Here is a 23,341-nt window from a genome sequence, read left to right as displayed (position 1 = left end):
AGCCACCCAGGTGCCCCTCTAATAAATAAAATCTTAAAAAAAAAGATAAAAGGACAAATTCATATTGGAACCCTCACCCAGCATCTCAAATTTTACTATCCCCTAGAAACTAGAGGCACTGAGGACAAAGACAAAGGAGACCACGAACAGTGCACTTGTTACCCAGCTGAAAGCCAAGTCAGCCTCCAAGTCACGGGGCACCCCACGCAGCCAGAGCGCACCCTCACGCATGCGCACGCGGCCCGTCCTGGGGCGCACGGCCAGGACCACTCGCTCAGAGCTGGGGACCCACTGGAACTCAAGCCGCTGGTCCGCACCCAGAAGCCCCCACCCGCCGTGGGGGTTCCCGCTGCGGGGTCCCGGGCCTCCTCCCCACCGAGGGTCACCGCCGTTTCCCTCCCGCCCCACGCTCTAACCTCTGCTCTTGGGAAGGTGGGCAACCAGGACCTTGAGTTACTAGGAAATCTGGAAACGGGATTTCGGCCTTCACTAAACCTGCTGGCGCAGGAGGGGGACCAGAAAGATGGCGAAGCTGCGCGTGCGCAGCACTGTCCGCGGCCGGGGCGCAAGTTCTGCTGGGTAAGCAAACTAGTCTCAAGACTACGTCTACCATAATCCTTCGCGCCCACTTGTTTAAATAACTATGTAAATAAACCTATCTTATTCAAAGAGTAAGGAGGTGGTTGCTGTGGAAGGTCTGTAGCTCTCTCTGGCGTTTTCAGAGGCCGCCCCCTACTCCACCCCCGGAGGTTAGGCCCTACGTGTAAGAACTACTAAATGTAATTTATGGTCCTTTAGACATCCTGGTTTGGCAAAAAACAAAAACAAAAAAACCAACTCTTTGAAAGACTTTTGCGGACATCATGGGAGTTTGATTATAGATGCGCTATTAAAAAATGTACTTAGTTTTGGAAATACATACTGAAGTATTAAAGAGTGAAATATATCTAATTTATTTTAAAATGTTTTCGCAAACACAAGATAAATATGGCAAAATGTGAAATTTGTCCAGTATAGAAAATGGTAAATGGGTGATCATTTTTCTTTATGATTCTCAGATTGAAAATAGAAACTTCAATGAAAGAAGGAAAAAGTAAAAAGAACTGGGTGTATCTTTTAGACACAAAACTAATAAAAAGGAAGATATTTGTCAGTTATCAGTTCTTGTGAATAGGGAATTTAATTAAAATGTTAAAAAATGGAATACAGTAATACTTTAAGAAAATAACATCTCTCTACCAAGCAGAGTTTGTCTCAAAATTGAAGAAAAGGAATTTTTCAAAATTAAGTAAGCAATATTTTTTTTTAACTAAACCAGAAAATATATGCATACTTAAAAGATTTTAAATAAGCAAGTACTTCACTCAAGTAATTCCGCTTATTGGGTTATATGCTATAATTCAAAGATTTATATAAAGAATTCCCTTCACAGTTTAGTTGAGTCAGTAAGAATATTCAAGAATTTATGGGTAAAATATGCTCATCCACAAAGTACAATAACAAGCAGCAGTCTTTATTTATTTATTTATTTTTAAGATTTTATTTATTTATTTGACAGAGAGAGAGGAACACAGCGGGGGCAGTGGGAGAGGGAGAAGCAGGCTTCCCGCGGAGCAGGAAGCCCGATGCGGGGCTCGATCCCAGGACCCTGGGATCATGACCTGAGCGGAAGGCAGACGACTGAGCCACCCAGTCGCCCCAAGCAGCAGCCTTTAAATGTGATAGAAATATATTAAATCATACAAGGGCTATTCAAAATATATTCTGAAATTTAAAAAAATATGCCAGTAACAAAACAGAGCTGTCTATAAAACGTATGTATTCATGAAGATATGACAGTGTCTGTCACAAGGTAAGCGCTCAAATAGACATTATTTCCAGTCAGGTTATGTAAATGTATTTATTGTGTCAGTGAGTCTGTGTGTATGCATTTTTGTGAAAGAGGTTATTTCTGTATGACTTGTATATTTGTGTGTGTCCATCAGTTGTGGGAGTGACCACCACAAACTCTCTTGAGAATAAGGCAGGTACTACACAAACATAACAGTAAATAAAAATGATACATTTATTATCTAAAAATACTTGTATATCTATGTGTGAACTATCCTTCATCAATAAATAGTAACTACATCCATGGTTCCCCAGGCCAAAATCTGAAATCACTTGTTCGGGCAGAATTCTAAGAAGACCCTTTATTTTTAATTATTTCTCCAACCGCCCATCTAGAAAATTGGTATGTGTATATGAAAGAGGACTTCAGCTGCCTCCATTTTGATCTCAAACTTTCTGGTGGGTTTCTTCTTTCCAGCTTGTCTCTTGGCTCAGGTGGAAGACGAAGAGAGTAAAGAATCCCACCCCTAACAGACACTACCCCCTTAAGGAATAAGGACTAACCTGAGCCCTCAGGCCCCCACCCATGTTTGACTCGGAGACAATGATTCCATTGGACCTTCACTGCGGACCTGTAGTACCCACTGTCTTTTGCCCCACATTTTTCTTATATAAACCTGAAAATATTTTTTAGCACTTTGGAGACAGTCTTTGAGATGCTAGTCCACCGTCTTCCTTGTATTGGCCTCACTGAAATAAATTCCTTTCCTGTTTCACCATGGCTCCTCTCTCTGTCTTTGCATTTTTGTCAGCGGTGAGTGGCTGGACTTGCTCTATTTGGGACTCCCACAGGCAGGTGTTCCTGCACCCCTGAACGCCAGCTACGTGCGTATGTACGTATATTTTCTCTATATGGATTTTATGTTTTAAAATTAATCTTACCAAAAAAATTAATATTTTTGTCATTTCTTTGAATGGAAACTCATTTCTTTTGTTGGCACGGGAAAGAGTAAATTAATGTCATGACGTTACTGACCAGGAAATTACTACATATGTAATATATATTCCCTAGTGAAATGAATTAAAATATTTTATACCATTAACATAAAATGAGTAAAAATCTGACTCTGCACTCACATTAAACTTTTTTTTTTCTTTTGGGCAGTGGTATGTATGGCACTAGTCTTCTGTTTTAGCCTATACATATTTTCTCTTTATTACAAGTTTCAGGTATCATTTGCATAATTCTGAAAGCTTTAATTCAGATGTTACAGGATATTATTTGTTGAATGTACTATTGTTCTTAGTTACAAGTACTTTTTTTTTTAAAGATTATTTATTTGTCAGAGAGAGAGAGCGCACACAAGCAAGGGGAGCGGCCGGGGAACAAGTACTTTCTTTATCAAGTGGTAGTTTTGTTTTCAAGCCCCCAGATTGCGCGCTGCCAGTTCAAATTAGCTCTCTCTGAGTGATAGCCTCCAGAAAATCCCATCAGTACTCAGGCGGCTGAAGAGGTCGAATATCATACGTTGTCCAAAATGAAGATGCTGCGGAGGCTCCTGGAAAGTGTAGTTCCAGAGTGAGGCGCGAGGGCCTTTTGCGCATGCGCAATCCCACCTCCTTTTGATAGTCGCCATCTTGTCTCACGCCCCAGGGCGGGAGAGCACTCTGGACTTTCCAGGTCTGCGCGGTGCGACAGAGGGCGGGGCCTGGAACCTGCGCTGGCCGGGAGCGGTGGCCGAGCCCTGCAGGTGTGTCGGAGGCCTGTCTGCGGGTGCGAGGCCGGGAGGGCGGCGCGGGGGAAGCCGGGTCTCCGCGGCTGCACCGAGTCGGAGAACCTGGAAGCCGCCGCCGCCCCCCTCTGAGCTCCCAGCTGGCCTCCGAGGAGGACTGGGAAGGGGGTCAGGCAGGGGGCTTTGCGGGGGATTGCCCGTCGTCCACCTTCCTGGCTCTCGACCTGCGGAGCCGGGCGGCCCGAGTTGGCCTGGAGCGCGGGTGGAGCGGGGAGGGACGTGGGGGGACGGCTTTTGTGACGTGGACCCCAGGCCCGCCACGTCCGCGCTGGCGTGGCTGTTGGCGCCGCGGCGCTGTCAAGACCGGGGGACCTGCGGCGTCCCGCTCCCGCCAGGAACCGAGCAGGACAACCTCGGTACGACCCGGACACTCATCTGTAAAATAATTCCAGTAACCACTGGGGTTGTTTGCTATATTAAATAGGGCTGTATATATAAAATATGAGGAGGACTCAATAAAGGTGAGCTGCTTTTATTGTTACAAGGTATGCTGTTTTCGTTATTGGCTCATTTAATCATAATCATCATAACCATCCTTTGAATCGGTATTAACCAGCTCCATTCTAATACGAATACTAGAGGTTTAGCGATAAATGGGTGTACTCAGCACTACCGGAGGAAGGTGGGTAAATTCTCATTGTTTTACTCTGGTTCATGCTATTTCCCACGATAAAATCCAGTCTTCGGTTGTATTTAGTACCGTAATTGTCCCTGAGCAAAACTGTGGTGTGGTAGACCTAACCTTACCACGTAGAGTTCTATTTCCAAAAATTCTTGAGGCTTTCTCAGAACTCTTATGTCGAAAGGTTAATTAAGGCCCTTCTTGCATTTTCCAGCCTGTTTCTATTCTCAGAGGGCCGCTAACATGTAAACTGAAACCGCTAAGTTGAGCCCTGAATTTTAAGTCTTATTGGAGAAGCTGGGAACCCTCTCCAGGCCAGAGGCTAGTTTCTGAAGAGGGGAAATGGGACAGACTTTGTTAACAGACGAAAACTGGAACGTCGGGGCTCCATGTTAAAATGTTATGTCTCTGTTTGGCAGGTGTGTCTGGACTTAAGTTTTGTAAGCATCATGCCAGCTGGAAGGGGCATTTAGTTACCTTTTGCTACCTACATAAAGCGTTTTGGGATTTATGGTGTCAAATTGTTATTTTAAGGTTTAGATCTGTGTGGCTGTCAGAAAATAGTTCTGACAGCCACACAGATCTAAACCTTAAATTAATATCTTAATACTAAGATGCAAACTGCCTTGCACACTGATGGTTTAAGAGCAGTGGTGACTAGGTTGCTGCCTGTTTGGCATGAATCGAGACAGTGATACCAATGACTGCTTCTCTGCAGTGGACTCAATAAAAAACTGCCACCTTTACTTAAGGGTATCTTTGATGAAACAGTAAAAATTAATTTATGTCAAAATTCTTCAAGGCCTAATTAACTTTTACCCTAAGGCCCAGCCCAAGGTTGAAGGGGACAGTGAATTCCAGGGTACTGTCTGGATTTGTGGCAATGAGTGAAGACTTACAGAATCAAAATGGTACAGGAAAGGTTGTTCAAAATGATCTAATTCCTTCTCATGTTAAATAATAGCACTGAAACTAAGTCATTAAGTTTGTTAATAGGAGAGACTAGCAAAGAATAAAAGTCTCCACATCGTCCACTATACCATGTTTAAGTCAAAACAAGTTTCTTGGAGAAGTGATTCTGGAGAAACTGCAATTTAGGGAGAGGAAACATGTTAATTTTTGAGGGCTTTGAAGACTTTCTAACTTTGTGGGGTTTATAATATTAATAGGAAAAATTGTTATGTGACTTAAACACTTCCATATCAGTATTTCTTTTCAACATCATTTGTAATGCCAGCATCGGGGGCCATACTTTGGATATATATTAAACACCTTGGATATATATTATACACCTTGCCTAACCTATTTTTGGGTGTTTAAGGTTTTCAATTCTTTCGTCCATTTACTAAATGGACTAAATGGCCAGTAGGAAAGAAATGTTTAGATTCACTCAAAATTTTCCCAGATACATCATGATTATATCAGAATCACCAATGGACAGGTGGGTAACTCCTTTATCATCGTCCTCCTATTCCTCTTCATGGCTCAAAGGGATATTTTCCTAGGTGTTTATGTTTTACTAAAATATATGGAAATTTCTCACAGGTGATTCCAGAGCTGCAAGATAAGGTCTTTTAAGACTTTTGTCTTCCAACTTTCCCTGTTCTGGCTTCATAGTTTCCGTCCTTTCCCAAGAGCAGCAGAAAATGAACAAGTATCAGGTGAGTCATTTCCTTAGCCTTTTGTGTGTCTATTTTCAGTGAGTTTTATGAAAGCCCATACATTAAACATGAAAAATGGAAATATATAAAAATCACCTTAAGGGAAAATGCTGTCTGAATAGCACAGCAGTTCCAAAGCGTAGTCTGCAGATTCCTGGGATCCCCAAGACCTTTATAAGGGGCCTGTGAGGTCGGAACGTAATACCAAGATGCAAACTGCCTTGCACACTGATGGTGTAAGAGCAGTGGTGACTAGGTTGCTGCCTGTTTGGCATGAATCGACAGTGATACCAATGACTGCTTCTCTGCAGTGGACTCAATAAAAAACTGCCACCTTTATTTAAGGGTATTTTTGATGAAACAGTAAAAATTAATTTATTAAATCTTGACCCTTGAATACGTATCTTTGTAATATTGACTCTGAGGAAATGGGAAGTTGACTTACAGTACTTTTGCTACGTACTGAGGAATGATGGTTGGTTGTCTAGAGAAAAGGCACTTGTGCGATTGATTAGTGAGCTCACCTAGCCACCTTTTCATGGAATACTATTTTTACTTGAAAGAGCAACTGGCAGACAAACTGGTTCTTTGGACGGGTATTTACCAAACATTTTCTCAAATTTGGCGGCAGTGAGCCTGTCACTTCAAGAAAAAGAACTCTCAGTATTTGTTGCCAGTGTTAAAAGTTGAGCTTTCAAATAAAACAGAGATTTTTGGAAAACTTGTATCCTCCACTGTGAAGCTGACACGTTCTAATAGTTAAAGGCTTTTCTGAGGAGATTGGTGAAGATACTAACAAATGTGATACATTTTTTATGTGTCTGCATTTGAGTAATTTTTTTTTTTAAAGATTATTTATTCATTTGAGAGAGAGAGCACGCATCCGTGCACAAGCAGGGGCAGTGGCAGAGGGAGAGAAGCAGACTCCCCGCTGAGCAGGGAGCCTGACATGGGGCTTGATCCCAGGACCCTGGGATCATGACCTGAGTGGAAGGCAGATGCTTAAGCGACTGAACCACCCAGGTGCCCCTTGAGTAATATTTCTGATATATGTGCTCAGAGGCAGTTTAGGACAGCGTGACACAGAGCAGTGAGGAACAGAATAAGGTGGTTAGGGAATGCCACTCTAAAAAGCTAATATTTGAGGAAAGTCCTGGTTAAATGAGAGAGGGAACCAAGTAGGATTCTGGGGGAAGAGCATTCTAGATATGAAGAACAGCAAATACAAACACCCTGAGGCATGTTCCAGAAACAGTATTCAAGACATTGAAGCTACAGAGCGGACATAGGGGAGAATGAGCTAAGAGGGAAGATCAAGGAGGTAGAAGGGGCTGGAATATGTAGGACCTTGTAAGCTGAAGAAAACATTGAATTTAAGTTTTATTTAAAAATCATACTTATGCAATCAAAGGAATGTATTTAATGTATATGTAAAATTTAGGGAGTATTGATGAAACACGGGTGTATCCCCTATCTGGCTTAAGAAATGAAAATTACTACTATCTTTGAAGCCCCATGTGCCCCTCCTCACCATTCATTACCCAGAGAAAAATGAATCCTGACTTTTGTGGTAACCATTTCTTTGATTTTAAAATTTAATGTTTAAAACAAAAGAGTGTATTTGGCACTTAATTTCCCAGCCCTTTTATAAGCACTTGACATAGTCTTTGAAATTCTTATAGCCCAGCTTTTGAAATCGTTCACTACCGTATCATAAACTTTCAGTGTGGACATTATGTGAACTAAAAATCATAGTCTTTGGGCGTGATGGTAGGGAGAAAGAGGCTATGGAAAGAGGGAGAAATAATATAGGAGGAAGCTCCAAAAAAATTAACCTATTCAACAGTTCTGCTTTAGTCTTGAACATGTATCTTTTACATGATATTCTCCTTATCCAGAATTCATTCAGGGGTGCCACATGTTCCCCACTTTATGCTCTGTAATTAATCTCTGACTGGCCAGTTTGGCCAGCACAACTGACTAGTGAGCCTTTTAGTTTTTTGAAGTAATTCTGAATGCAGTCATCACTACCAACTCTTGGAAAAGTTTATTCTGTGCAGATACTGTAATTTTTTGTTTGTTCATTGCCATTTTGGCCAAATGATGTGATCTTTTTTTTATTTCTTCTTGAATCTTTCAGGTTGTATTGGCATAAATTTCTTCTGTTTGAAAACATCCTTTATGTTTTTTATTCTGCTCGCTTACTTGTTTTAGTGAGGGTCTGCTGGTGGAAAATTCTGAGTTTGGTTTATCTGAAATATAAACAGTTTTTTTACTGTGTATAGAATCCTTGGCTGACAGTTCTTACAGTTTAAAACATTGAAGGGGCACCTGGGTGGCTCAGTCGTTAAGCGTCTGCCTTCGGCTCAGTTCATGATCCCAGGGTCCTGGGACCAAGCCCTGCATCCCTGCTTGGCGGAGAGCCTGCTTCTCTCTCTCCCACTCCCCCTGCTTGTATTCCCTCTCTCGCTGTCTCTCTGTCAAATAAATATATAAAATCTTAAAAAAAAAAAAAAAAAAAAACCACATTGAAAAGCATTCATTGTCTTCTGATACTACTGAAAATTCACCTTTTAATTTGTCAGACCTCTAAAGTAAATTTGCATTCCAGGCTAGCTACTTTTAAGATACCTTAACTCTACTGTGTTCTATGTGTGGATTTTTCTTTATCCTAATGAGATTCATTGTACTTCCTTTGGGAGACGTCTCTTCCTGGCCTGGTGCTCTGCTCCCAGCCTATGGAGGGCTGTTGCCATGTACTCGGTAGAGTGGGGAAAACTGGTGGCTGTCTGTACTTCAGACCATTCATATTGGTTATGGAGCTTCCTGTTTGGTTCCAGAAATTGTTTCCCCAACTTATAATAAAGTGATCACTCTGAGACATTTGATGGGAAGTAAAAAAAAAAAAAAAAAAAAGTCCTGTAGATACTAGCTTCCAATTAGGGACCTTTTGGATGTGAAACATCCAGTCACCAGCTAGTATCAAATGGCAGATTGATGTTCACGTGCTTTGTGACTGGAGTTCTAAGACATCGCAGAAATCCATAAGCAAACATTAAAATTTTGTTGAGTTGGATTGGTTCCCTCTCCCCACTTGCCCCTAAAAGTGAAAGTCATTGTGGTTTTCTTTTCTGGAGCATTCATCTGTTGTGAATTTTTCCTTTGTTCATCTTTGGATTCTCAGTTCTCTGATAGGTTTTGGAAAACTTGTAAGTTTCTATGTTAGAGGCTTGTTCTTATTGTTAGGGTGAGATCCACTTCTCTTTTGCCTTTCTACATTCTACTCAGAACTAGCTTTTTATCCTTATGGTCAGGATACTAGCTCTAAGCTACTTTCTGCTCTGCCCTGAAATTTGAAAATGCCCCCAAAATTCAAATTCAAGGTATAGGACTCAATTTCTTTTTTTCTAGGATCTTGATCCCCCCACAATTTTGGTGCATATGGTAATATTTGATGTTTTCATACCGCCATTCTTAGTGTTTTCTGGGGTTTGGTTTTTACTTTTATTTTTTAATTGGGGCAAAATATACATAAAACTTACCATTTTAACCATTTCTCACTGTACAGTTCAGTGGCTTTAAGTACATTCACATCATGGTACAATCATCACGACCATCCAGCTCCAGAACTTTTTTCATCTTGCACAACTAAAATTCTAACCGTTAAACAATAACTCCTTATTCCCTCTTCCCCTGGGAACCACCAGTCTACTTTCTATCTATAACCTGACTATTCCAGGTCTCTCATATAAGTAGAATCACACAGCATTTGCCACTTTTAACTGGCATATTTCACTCAGTATAATGTCCTTAATATTCATCTGTGTAGCATGTGACAGGATTTCCTCCTTCCTGTTAAAGGCTAAATGATATTCCACTGTTTCTATATACCACATTTTGTTTATGCATTCATCTTTTTATTTGACATGTTTTATTAAAAATCAAGACTTTATACTTTTTACTGTGTTCCATCTTTCCTTTTGCATCTAGTTAACTTAATACTCACACCTACCTTCTTCGATGCAGCCTCTTCTCTACTTTTAGTTGTGGAGTTTGTTCAGCCAGTCTTGGGTTGTTTTCTTGGGTTATTTATGCTGATGTGAGTGTTATCTAGTTTTATCCGTGGGAGGAGGTGAGCTAGGTCCTCCTACTCCACCATCTTCCCAACCTCTCCTTTATGCATTCATCTCTTGATGGACACTTGGGTTTTTTGCACCTTGTGGCTATTCTGAATAATGCTGCTATGAACATTGGTATACAAATATGTTTCAGTCCCTGCTTTGAGTTCTTTTTGGATATATAACTAGGAGTGGAATTACTGAATCATATGGTAATACTTTAAGTTTTTGAAGAATCGAGGTACTATATTCTCTGTAGGAGTTGCACCATTTTACATTTCCACCAGCAATGCACAAGGGTTCCAGTTTCTCTATATCCTTGCCAATACTTGATATTTTCCTGGGTTTTTATGTTGTTGTTGTTGAGAGTAGTCATCCTAATGGGTGTGAAGTCATTTTTGTTTTGTGCTGTTTTATCTTCTTTATTCTTTAACTTAACAGCAAAATTCACTCTTTTTGGATATACATTTCAGTGAGTTTTGACACATGCATAAAGGCATACAATCATCACCAGAGTGAGGAATTAGAACAGTTTCATTGCCTCAAAATTCTTTTGGTTCCCCCCACCAATTCCTGGCAATCACCAATTTATTCTTTATCCCTATAATTTTGCCTTTTCCTGAATATCATGTAAATTAAGTCAAATAGTATATAGTTTTCTGAGACTACCAACTTTCATTTAGCATAAAGCATTTGAGATTTAGTCATGTTGATTGTACCCACAGTTCATTCTTTTTTACTGCTAAATAGTATTGAGCTGTATGTATGTACCCAATTTATTAACCCATTCACCAGCTGAAAAGCATTTGGGTTTCTGTTTTGTGGCAATTATAAAAGGAGGTGTTACAAACAATTGCATTTAGATTTTTGTGTGTACACAGACTTTCATTTATCTTGGGTAAATACCTGGGCATGTGCTTGCCTGCATCAGATTTAGTATTGTGATTACCTTTATAAGAAACTGCCAAACTGTTTACCAGAGTAGCTGTACTATTTTGTGTTCCTGCCACAATGTACAGAGTTCTACTTGTTTCGCATTCTTGTCAGCATTTGGTATTGTCAGTTTTTTTTCAAATCCTGCTGGTAGGTGTGTAGTGGTATCTCATTATGGTTTTAATTTGCATTTATCCTATGACTAATATATTGAAAATGTTTTAATGTGCTTATTTGCTACCCATATATCTTCTTTTGGAGTGCACTTACCAAGTTACACTACCTTGGACTTTTATATTTGGATTTTGAACTAGAACTGCCCATTAGCTGTGAATCTGTCTTTCTTTGGCCTCCTAAGCACTCTCCTCCTGACCTGCCCGTATATTTAGAGTTCTGTCAGACTTCGGTCTTGGCCTAGTTTCTCCTACCATTATCTTGAATGTTGTTGCTTTCAGACTTCTTTTTTGACCCTTCTGGAACCCTGTTTTTGAAATATGACAATATTATTTGTGGAAATTTACTTACATGTATATCCATCAGAATAGACAGTTCCAGCTATATGTTCCACAGTCACTTCACAGTGTGAACAAAATTCAACTCTGTCTCCTCCTGCCCAGTGGATTTTTTCTTGTTTTCCAGTTTTCTTGTATGGATTTCCTGGTTGCCACAGAATAATGTTAGTTGGCAAAATACAAATGTCTCCACACGCCCCAACCTACTCCTACTGTATAGCTAGGAGACAGGAAACTTCTGTTTTTGTATAAGTTGGGAGATGACGATTATGAGCAAAAGCAGTTTGGAGCTCACCCCAGAGCAGGAAGTCAGGAGGGCACCGATGGAAGAGGAAAGATGGCGAGGTCATAGTTGTAGAGCAACGTAAGATCAAGTGGGCACAGAGACGCTCACCCTGACTGGGGAGATGCAGGAGAGGTCTGAGACTGTGGGATCCAAGGACTGGCACTGGGAGTAAAAAGGAAGGGACTTCGAGTGTGCAGGAACGCAGACGGCAGCTTCAAGCAGTCAGCAACACAGAGGAAAAGAAGTGGAATCCCTTGTGTCCTTGGTAGTGAAGGCAATCAGAAAACAAGCAGCTGAAATCAGGTGTCCTAAAGAAAAGAGTACATTTTCACAGAATCTGAAGATGCCATCCCCGTACTGCTGTTTCCTTCAAGAATGTGAATATACTCCGGCAACAGACTTTTCTGAGGAACTGAGGACTAGGGTAACACTTCCATCCCTCCTCACCAAAAAATGTTTTATCTTCATTTGATCATGAACAAAAAATGTTACTCACCATGCAGACAGTACTAAAAAAGTAGAATGTGTGAATTAACACTTTGTCCATTGATGTCAGTACTCCTCCCCCAAACAAACGCAAAGCAGACTACAGATTTCCGATATTAAGGAGTTTCAGATAGGAAATAACTTTAAAACCCAGAGATTAAAGACTCAGAAACTGAAAAACAAGTAGATATAAAATATAAGCAAATTAACTCAGGGAAGAAATAGTAGAACAGAAAATCCTGTCAGGTTAGAAGATTAAATGACAGTGCAGCTCTGGGAGAAGAGAAATGCAAGTGGATAACTGACATGTGGCAGAGGAATTGGAAGTGACTGTGGAGTGGGGGAGAGGGTAGGGATGCCAATAAGAATGGACAAGGAAGAGGAAGAGAGAATAACAAATAGAAAATAAAGTAGAATCCCTGAATAACAAAACCTAAATAGTGGAAGAGAGCTAGTATTTAATCCAAGGAAACTTTCCATAAAGAAAAGGAAAACAGAATTACATACTGAAAAGGCTCTGTGTGCCAGAGAGAAGTGACCCAGAGTCTGGCAAACCCCAAGAGAGAGTCTCATAAAACTACTAGACTTACTTAAAAGTAGAGAAAAAAGAGTCCTCTAGGTTGCAAGGAAAAAAGTCTACATCCCTTGCCAAGGAAAGAAAATAAAATTGACAGAATTCTTATTAGCAACATATATATAAAACAAGAATAGCGGAACAGTGTTTTCAAGAAAAAAAGTAGAAGTCAGAATTTATATTCAGCGAAGAAGTTCTTCAAGTTTTCAGAAATTACATGTCAGATTCTGTGGAATATAAGCAAAGCGATGATTGGAGGAAATTTCATAGCCTTACACAGTCCTACCAATAAAAATGAGAGAATTAGCATTACGGTTCTAGCTATTCTCAAACTCTGTAGATACTGCAGGAGTTATCCTTCCCTTCTCTCAATAATTATTTATTTCCCATGAAGGTATGTTTCTTCCCCCCACTGCTGCTATTTCACATATGCCTCTTAATTTTCTAACACTCCATATTTCGGGTGTGGTATTTGCCTCTTCTACTTCAGTGTTTTCTTCTAAACGACCAGGCTGCTCCTGTAACTCTAGCACTTCATATCTGTCTTTTCAGTGGCTCCCTGTTCTCTGTAAGTGAATGGGTGAACATCCCAAAGATGTGTAGGACAGCCCACAAAGTGTAAAAATAGTGGGAAAAAGCAGAGTATCTATTCATATTTCTTTCTTATAAATAGAAAAACAAAATATCAATTTTTAATAAAGACTTATAAACATATTTATAAACAGGCACCAATTAAGTGGGTATGCAAAATATATTTTAATGGCCCAGAGACACACTCAGAATTATTCCATGTTCTGTCACCTGACTGGACTGTATCACCTTCTAATTAATCTTTCCTGTTCTCATATCATGCCGTCTTATTTGTAACATTCCTAAACTTGCCATTTTTCATGCATCAAGGCCTTTGCCGACTCTATTTTCTTTCTTCCCAGTTTATGGTAGCTTGACTACCTAGTAAAATCTGATTTGAGAATATACAACGCAAATATCTATCCCCATTTGTGACCACCGTATATCTGGTACATGTTTCTATCAGAGCACCTGCTATGCATGTTGCATTCAAGTATTTACATCTTTGCCTCCTTGTCAGAGTGTAAGCTCCTTGACAACAGGAATAGTTGCTTTCATTCATCGTGCCTCCAGCAGCGTTCTAGGCATGGGTGGTATCTCAGTAAATACATATTGAACATTTCATCTATGTAGAGAGGAGCAAAGTATCTTAACTTTCTAGAGTAAACTTTATAGTTGGCAGGTTAACAGCTAGTTTACACGTGTCTTTTTGTGGTGCTCTACTGATTACTTCAGTTTGAACTGAAATCTGTTGTTACAGGGACCAGTAACATTCAAGGATGTTATTGTGGAATTCAGCCGGGAAGAGTGGCAGTTACTGAGCGCTGCTCAGAGGACCCTATACAGGGAAGTGATGCAAGAGAACTATGGCCTCCTAATCTCAGTGGGTGAGAAAAACTTCCCCATATGTAACTACCAGGAGTTTGCATTTCCTTTCCCAGTTGCCGGACTGCATAGTATTAGCTTTGTTCCAGGGGTAAAAGGTAATGAATCCATTTTGGGTACCAGAAAATACTTGTGTCCCCTCCCTCCCCATTGAAAGAATCTAAATCTGCCAAGCCTAAGTAGGACCTTCATTGTTCTCCTAAAACTGCACTTCCTCATCCTTCAAAGTCCCTAAATTCCAAGTAATCTGTATTACATACTTTTCTATTAATAGGTTACCGTGTGAAAAAGCCGAATGCAGTCTTCAAGCTGAAACAAGGAAAAGAACCGTGGATACTGGAAGTAGAATTTCCACATCGGAATTATCCGGGTGAGTGAGGACCTGTGGCCCCTGTTGCTAGTGAGGTGGTTGGTGCCTTTGGCCTTCTGAAATATTTTAGGAATCTCTTTTTAAAATGCCCTATACTTTTGGAAAAGACCAAGGACACTTGATCTGCATATGCAAGCAACATAAATCACACTTCCGGTTTTCATTTTTCCACATAATTCCTCCTTTGCCAGACTTTTTAAAATAGATTTACTTTTCTCTCCTATATACAAAATCTAATTGCTGCCTAACCTTGCCTTAAATTTTTGTCTTTTTTCTAGAATTCCCAGTTACTGAAATTCTAGAACACTGTAATCTTAAATGGGATGATAAATTTTTCTCCAAATGCCATTTCCCTTCTTTTACTAACAATGAGATGCCTCAGTTATTTTTCAGCACTGGTTTTATTAACTTCCTTTTCTCTCTTTAAACTCTGAAATCAGATTACAAATCTTTATGTTTTTCATCAATTACATTATTTCAGAGTTGATACTTCCTTTTAGATGAGGTTTGTCTTTCACACAAAGTACTAATTATCCCTTCTAAAATCTACTTCACCTTATTTGGAGTGTTGTAACACTAAGATTTAAAAAACTAAAAACAAGCCAAAAAAACTACTAAGATGATCTCACTCTGCTTCCTTAAATGCTTTTCTCATATTCCTGACTTGTGTACTTACGTGTTGCCGGGACCAGGAACAATGCCTGGTGTTTAGTAGTTGTTCACTAGATACTGTTGAAAGGTTGAATGTGAATTAAAAAGAGGCAGGCACTGTCTTCTCCTCTGTGCCCTCCACAGTAACTCCTGCAAGGCCTCCTCCTTTCCCAAGACCAGAGACACACACGATCTTGTTTCCTCTGTGTCCCAGTTAGCCTTGCCCAGGTCCCCATCAGGTAACGTCTTAACGTCTTCCCCACAAGTGCCATGAAATTCCAACCCAAGCCTCTGCTCATAATCTTTCACTTTCTGTCAAGCATTTGAAGATGAATAAATATGAAGGTCAGTAAAGGTTCCAGAATGATGTTGAGTAATTACTCTTTATAGATCATGCAATAACTTGAAGCAGATAGGTGGGAACTAAACTACAAAAGCAGAATAAGCCTGGGACTGAATTGTGGCGAACACTGCTTTGGAGATGCAGCATTTGGCGATCAGGCTTGAGAATCTTTGCTACTGCAAATGGGAATTCATCCTGTTTTATGATGGCTTGCACTTTTTTTTTTTTTTTTAATTTTTCTCAGTTCTTTTTTTTTTTTATTCTTATGTTAATCCCCATACATTACATCATTAGTTTTAGATGAAGTGTTCCATGATTCATTGTTTGTGCATAACACCCAGTGCTCCATGCAGAATGTGCCCTCCTCAATACCCACCACCAGGCTAACCCATCCTCCCACCCACCTCCCCTCTAGAACCCTGTTTGTTTTTCAGAGTCCATCGTCTCTCATGGTTCGTCTACTCCTCCGATTTCCCCCGCTTCATTCTTCCCCTCCTGCTACCTTCTTCTTTTTTTTTTTTTCTTAACATATATTGCATTATTTGTTTCAGAGGTACAGATCTGAGATTCAACAGTCTTGCACAATTCACAGCGCTTACCAGAGCACATACCCTCCCCAGTGTCTATCACCCAGTCACCACATCCCTCCCACCCCACCCCCCACTCCAGCAACCCTCAGTTTGTTTCCTGCGATTAAGAATTCCTCATATCAGTGAGATCATATGATACATGTCTTTCTCTGTTTGACTTATTTCGCTCAACATAATACCCTCCAGTTCCATCCACGTCGTTGCAAATGGCAAGATCTCATTCCTTTTGATGGCTGCATAATATTCCATTGTATATATATACCACATCTTCTTTATCCATTCTTCTGTCGATGGACATCTTGGCTCTTTCCACAGTTTGGCTATTGTGGACATTGCTGCTATAAACATCGGGGTGCACGTACCCCTTCGGATCCCTACTTTTGTATCTTTGGGGTAAATACCCAGTAGGGCTTGCACTCTCTTTTTAATTATCTTTCCTTTAGGATCTATGTGTTCCTGGGTCTTCTGTCCCCGTGAAAATTAAGCCAGCTAGGTGGACAGTGAGAGCTCCAAGTGTAGAACTATTCCCCCACACACGGGGAAACAGATGTTTTCAGAAAGTCACTTTAGTGTTGGCACCCAGATTGTCGTGTGCGGGTGTAGAGGAAATCAAGCAGAAGTTTACAGTCTGCTAAAATAACACAGCAAGTTAGATTTGAGCTGACAAAGACCTGTTAGCTTTTCATCCAATTTCATCTTTCCCCTGATATTTTCAGTGAACACAGGTGTCTTCTAATTTTTCTTGTCACTCTACTTTACTGTTTCTTGTCTGTCATGGGCTTACAGCATTTTGAGTCCCTAAGTCTTTTTTTTTTTTTTTAAAGATTTTATTTATTTATTCGAGACAGAGAATGAGATAGAGCATGAGAGGGTCAGAGGGGGAAGCAGACTCCCTGCCAAGCAGGGAGCCCGACGTGGGACTCGATCCCGGGACTCCAGGATCATGACCTGAGCCGAAGGCAGTCGCTTAACCAACTGAGCCACCCAGGCGCCCCTTGAGTCCCTAAGTCTTGTTCAGCAGCACTCTGAATATCTTTTGTTCTCTGCTCCCTGTTCTTTTTTTTTTTTTTTCCTCCCCTTAACTTTTTCCTCCAAGTTTTTAAGGCCATATTTGTAAAGTGTCAGAAGTACTTGGATTTATAACCACGTTTCTTCCCTGGTCTGCTACTGCAGTTTTTAATGTTTATGTTTTTTCTAAACCAATGGGAGAGATGAAATTTTCATTTGCAAAGGAAATTTGCAGTTCCTTTATTTGGGGAGATTGCCTGAAGCCTAAGAATCAACCCTACAACCCTAATAATACAATAAGATTTATACGGTATTAAATTTTGGATTCCTTTGTAGAAGACCTCTGGAAAATTCATGACCTAGGAGCGAAATACCAGGAAAGCCGAGCTGAAAATTCAAGGCAAGTCCAAGATTTCGATTTTAAGATTAGAAGCCTTGTAGTAAGAAAGTATTGACGGGAGTATTGGAAGTGGGAAAACACTAGTTCATACTAAATGTGAGAAAACTAACACTGGAGTGAATTCCAAAGCATATAACCCAAATGGGAACGCACTCTTCCGTAATGGAGATCTTATTCAGGACCAGGAGATTCAAACTCTGAAGTTTCGTCTTTTAACTCTTCTGAGTTACACAGTAAGGGAGGCTTTGTAGATCTCAGGCATTTGAGAGACTCTGCATACACAGGGAAGGTTCCTTCTACCAAATGTCAAACCACAGTGTGTGTCAGAGAACGTAAGTGGAGAAACTGTGAATCTAATCAATATGGGAAAATCTCTGGAAGTTGGTTCTCAGCTAAGCTAGTGTACCTTAGACATTACTGAATTTGGAAATTTCTTTCTAGGAATGGAGAACTCACAAAACACCAGCAAACTCAAGCCAGAGAGAAAATCCATAAATGCAATGAATGTGGAAAGTCCTTCTGCCAGAAGTCTGTTCTCGTAATACATCAGCATATTCATTCAAAGGACAAACCCAGGGAATGTGGAGAATCTGGCTCTAGAAATGGAGACCGCACAGTACAACAGAAAGCCCACACCAGAGAGAAAACCTATGAATGTAAAGAATGTAAGAAAACTTTCTATCACCTGTCATCTCTTAGTAGACATTTGAGGACTCACGCAGGGGAGAAACCCTACGAATGTAATCAGTGTGAGAAATCCTTCTACCAGAAGCCACACCTTGTAGAACATCAGAAAACACACACAGGAGAGAAACCCTTTGAGTGTAGTGAATGTGGGAAGTTCTTCTATGTTAAGGCATACCTCATGGTACATCAGAAAACACACACAGGGGAGAAACCGTATGAATGTAAGGAATGTAGGAAATCCTTTTCCCAGAAATCACACCTCACAGTACATCAGAGAACACATACAGGGGAGAAACCTTATAAATGTAAGGAATGTGGGAAATTCTTTTCTAGAAATTCACACCTCAAAACTCATCAGAGAACTCACACAGGAGAGAAACCCTATGAATGTAAGGAATGTGGGAAATGCTTCTACCAGAAGTCAGCTCTCACAGTACATCAGCGAACTCACACAGGGGAGAAACCCTTTGAATGTAATAAATGTGGAAAAAACTTTTACTATAAATCAGACCTCACTAAACATCAGAGAAAACACACAGGGGAGAAGCCCTATGAATGTCATGAATGTGGTAAATCTTTCTCTGTGAATTCAGTCCTCAGATTACATCAAAGGACGCACACAGGAGAGAAACCCTATGAATGTAAGGAATGTGGGAAATCCTTCTCTCAGAAGTCACATTTTATCATACATCAGAGAAAACACACAGGGGAGAAACCCTATGAATGTCAGGAGTGTAGGAAAACTTTTATTCAGAAATCAAAACTTACTGCACATCAGAAGACACACACAGAGGGAAAAAGCTGATAAATACTATGAACTGGGAACTTATTTTGGAATTCATCCTTCAGAATAATTGGGTAATTCACACAAGACAAAAAACTTAGGAATATCAATCTCAGAAAATTTCAGTCAGAGTCTTTCTTGACAGAAAAGGAAATAATACAGAAATTCTTTAAATCTATGAGGGACAGCTTTTTACCATATGTCAGACTTAATTAAGTATCAGACAACCTAGAAATTGTAAAACATGAGGGAGACCGTTTAGAAGTCATACTAGATCGCACAACATAGAAATCATATGAGAGAAATCCTATAAAAACAAATGAATGTCAGGAAATTTTCTGTCAGGGCAGCCATCACTAGATATCTAAAAGCTTACCTGAGTGAGAAGCTCCTATCAGTATCCTTCCCGAGCATTCAGAGACCTTTGACACCAGGTGGACTTGGAGCACTCGAAGGTGTAACTGCACAGACTGCAACAGATACAGAAGCCTTTACCGGGAAGTGATGTTTCAGTGAACCTCAGATCCGTGATGCTGGGATAGAACCTTTGCAGACATTTCAAATATGTGAAAGTTCCTTGACAAAAATTCAAAGAGAATCTGTACTGAGTGAGGGTAACAGTTACATCAGAAGTCATGTTGCAGCAGTTGGATTCTGAGGGGTTTTCTTTGTTTTTTTGGGTTTTGTTTTTAAGAAACCTATCAATGTCTAGATATTTGAAGCTTTTTAAAAAGCACAAACACATTGAAAAAACCAGGTGATATCCTTACACACGTGAAGAATCCTTTAGTATGTAGAACTAATGTGTGTCAGCGCGCTACAAGACAGGTTGTGGATGTTTATGTGCACGTGGATCCCATCCATAATTGTACATAGGGAAATATGTAGCCTTGGTTCAGGAGTTTTCACGTATGTGAAGATATTTCACGTTATGTCTCAGCGTCGATTCCTGTTGTTACTCTCATGTGTATTTTAAATGTAATATTCTTTTAAAATTTAATGCATCTTTTTCTATTTCCTTGCATTTTTAAATGAATACAGACATTACTGAACCAATCCTTCAGAAAGGTCAGCTGAGTTTTACATTAGGGACACATTTATTCCTAAGAAAAGACTGAAATTATTTTTGAAAACACTTAAAACATAACACTACGTAAAGAAGTAGTATTTATCTTACTGTTGATATTTTAGCAGGGGGCAGAGCTATCTGCCTTAGAATTTTGTATGAGTGTCTTAAGAATGTTCTTCACTGCCTTTTTCTTCATAGCAGAAGCAACATGGTAGTGGTTAAGAGATGTGGACCCTGGACTCTTACTGCCGTGGCTCAAATTCCAGCATGGGGCATGCCACTTAACCTCTCTGTGCCTCTGTTTCCTTTTCTATAAACGAGAAGTGATAATGGTAGGATTGCTTTGACATAGAAATGAGTTAATATTTTTAGAGCACTTAGAATAGTGTCTGAGACACAAGAAAAGCATATGTTAGATACTATTATCATTATAATTTGTATTTCTTGAATTATGCTGGGAAAAAAGTTGGCTACCAACATTCACCACTCACTTTATTGCTGTAGTGCCTTGGTTTGGCTTGGTTGTGCATTTTCCCACAAAGGATTCAGATATTCAGATGTGACCCAAAGCCCGTGTTTGTAACCTACAAGCCAAGAATGGTTTTGCATTTCTAAGTGGGTGGAAAAAGATAAGGAATATTTTGCAACACGTGAAAAGTATATTCAAATTTCAGTGTCCACAAATAAAGTTTTATTAGAACACTAATAAAAACCATTTGTCTCTGTTTTGCCTGACGCTGCCTTTAGCACTACAAGAACAGAGTTGAATAGTTCTGGCAGAGACCGTATGGCTCAACAGAGCCTGCGACAGTTACTATCTGGCACTTTACAAAGTTAAGTTTTTCTGTTACTTAGAGCTGAAAACACCACAATCAATGTATATGATGTACTTTTATATATATTATGTGTTTCAGCAATGATGCATACAGCAATTTGTGGGTGGGTGGTTTTCTGCAGTGTATTTATTTTGTATATTGTATTTATATGTTAAAAGCCTAAGCATTAGAATTTTTTCAAATACATGTGTTTTATTTGTTGAACTGTCATAAAATCAAAACATTTTCTGATGGAATGTAGCAGTACATGTATAAAATAAACATTGTCTAAATTAAATCAAATTGTCAATTGGTCCCTACTTAAAAATACTCCCTTATTTTCTTCCAAGTCAATGGCCAGTGTTCCCTATATCATTTTATAATTTTCTCACTATACCATGACCATCTCTGTCATACTTAACTGGCATAATCTAATAACAAAAACCTTACAATGCCCAACTCCACCAGCTACGTTACTAGTAATCTACATTCCTAGTATTACTACAGTACCAGTAGAATTATTTTATTGCCTAAACTTCATGATTGTGAAATGCTGCTCCGATCTAAATCCTGCCACTTGCCCGCCCCTTCCAAATGATAACTTTCGGGATGCTCAACTTCTTAAACATGCCTTGATTTGTCTGCTGTTTACCACCAATGAACACCTACTGTGATATTTAGTAATTGCTTTGCTACCTATATAACTTCTAAATACTCAAACACAATAAATATTGTTACAATACTCTACCCAACACTGACATGAGCATGCCATCTTGATGATAGCTATGCCTTCAGAGTAGTTCTTTATTTCAACCTGCTGTGCAAGCAAATGTTTCCTAGTTTCCCCTGGCTTCTCAATCAAAAGTTAAATAAAAATTATTGCTTTTTGAGGAAAATCCAGTAAGTCTGGATTTTGAATAATACAGAATAATGTCTGTACTAATGAAAAGACTTTAAAGATACTCTGAGAATAAAATATTCCTGGCCTTCAAAGTCCAGAAGGATGGAGGGAGACTGACTGCCTCTTGGCCAGAGTTTTAAGTCATGAATTAGTAACCATAAGAATCGAAAGATCAGAGACAACTGATCACCAGATCAACTGATGGGTGTTTCATCAGATGCACACATGCTTATGAGGGCCAGCCAGCCTGACAGTTTCACATTTCTTAAGGCCAATCAGCAACAGCATTCACTATGACCATGTTCTGGAAAGTCAGAAAGTCAGCTACAGCCTCATTCCAGTGACCAAACTTTTTTTTTTTTTTTAAAGATTTTATTTATTTGAGAGAGAATGAGAGAGAGCACATGAGAGGGGGGAGGGTCAGAGGGAGAAGCAGACTCCCTGCCGAGCAGGGAGCCCAATGCGGAACTCCAGGATCATGACCTGAGCCTAAGGCAGTCGCTTAACCAACTGAGCCACCCAGGCGCCCAGTGACCAAACTTTTACAACGGAAAGCCAGTCAGTCCCTCAACATTCTTGTTTTTGAAAGCCCACCAATCCCTGAATCTATTTCCCAAACTTGTATCACTTCTTACTTTCCTGGACTGATTTATAAGTATAGCCCTTCTTTGGTTAGTATGATGGTCAAAGGAAAACAATATCAATTCCTTCTCTTATTCCATTCTAAAAAGCTATTCTTTTTTTTCTCCTCCTCTTAAGTCTGCACTGGCCTTGTGACTTGCTTCAGCTTAGTAGAATATGGCAGAAGTTCCAGGCCAACACTTTAGGAAGTGTGGCAGTTTCCACTTTCCTTCTTGAAGCTAATCATCATGCAGAAAGTTCAACTAGTCTGAAATTACCAAGCTGTGAAGAAACTCAAGCTATGAGGAGAAAGCCCCATATAGTTCCAGACATGTGAGCAAAGTTTCTTTAGACCTTCTGAGCCAGCCCCATCACTGGCTGAATTTAGCCAGCCAAACAAGACTTCAGCCAATGCCATGTGCAGCAGAGAAACCACCCACTCTACAAGAAATAATCATGTTAAACCATTAAGTTTTGGGTGTTTTTGTTACACAGTAATAGATAACTGAAACAGAAAGTGAGCCATAAATCAAGCTTTAGATATTGATTAGTCTCTTCTTTCTCAAAAAGTTGTGCAGCATACGAAGCCCTTAGAAGTTTGCCACATTAATAACACTACAATGACCACTGTTTAATCTGATGTCAAAAAAGGCTTTACCCACATACAACAATCTACCCCCATGAAAGAGAGCAATCCTAGCTCAACTACACTGTCTCGTGCTGCCACCCCAATTACAGCTGTATACTGGAAATTAAAAAGACTAAACCCCAATGATGGGGAAATTGTCCAGACATTTTTTTTACAGTAATGGTTCTATTTAAGAGAATAGAG

General features: G+C 39.8%; 2 protein-coding genes across 6 annotated transcripts in view; one reads left to right on the top strand and one right to left on the bottom strand.

The window, feature by feature from the left end:
- Positions 1 to 550, bottom strand: part of LOC123846388 (zinc finger protein 84-like) — a 29,457-nt gene extending 28,907 nt beyond the window's left edge. Inside the window, exon 1 of the mRNA XM_045877761.3 lies at positions 417 to 550. The gene's annotated coding sequence lies outside the window, so the exon portion shown is untranslated. The remainder of the gene's footprint in view (positions 1 to 416) is intronic.
- ZNF25 (zinc finger protein 25) lies at positions 439 to 20,788 on the top strand. Of its 5 annotated transcripts, XM_064594589.1 has the most exons (7): positions 439 to 579; positions 2,643 to 2,723; positions 5,791 to 5,906; positions 14,146 to 14,272; positions 14,545 to 14,640; positions 17,569 to 17,632; positions 18,074 to 20,788. In XM_064594589.1, the coding sequence occupies exons 3-7, from the start codon at positions 5,892 to 5,894 to the stop codon at positions 19,122 to 19,124; spliced, it is 1,353 nt and encodes a 450-aa protein (XP_064450659.1). In that variant the 5' UTR covers positions 439 to 579; positions 2,643 to 2,723; positions 5,791 to 5,891; the 3' UTR covers positions 19,125 to 20,788. The 5 variants fall into 5 exon arrangements, with proteins under 5 accessions (XP_064450659.1, XP_064450658.1, XP_045733716.1 ...); XM_064594588.1 differs by lacking the exon at positions 2,643 to 2,723 and having other exon boundaries at positions 441 to 579; XM_045877760.3 differs by lacking the exons at positions 439 to 579; positions 2,643 to 2,723 and adding an exon at positions 2,779 to 3,581.
- The last annotated feature ends 2,553 nt before the right edge of the window (positions 20,789 to 23,341 follow it).

Source organism: Mirounga angustirostris, unplaced genomic scaffold (genome assembly GCF_029215605.1).
Source record: "Mirounga angustirostris isolate CCGP_5_RB_7025 unplaced genomic scaffold, mMirAng1.0.hap1 SCAF_6, whole genome shotgun sequence".
Lineage (NCBI taxonomy): Eukaryota > Metazoa > Chordata > Mammalia > Carnivora > Phocidae > Mirounga > Mirounga angustirostris.
The sequence above is the reverse complement of the archived record's forward strand: the minus strand, read 5'-3'. Positions and strand labels throughout refer to the sequence as shown.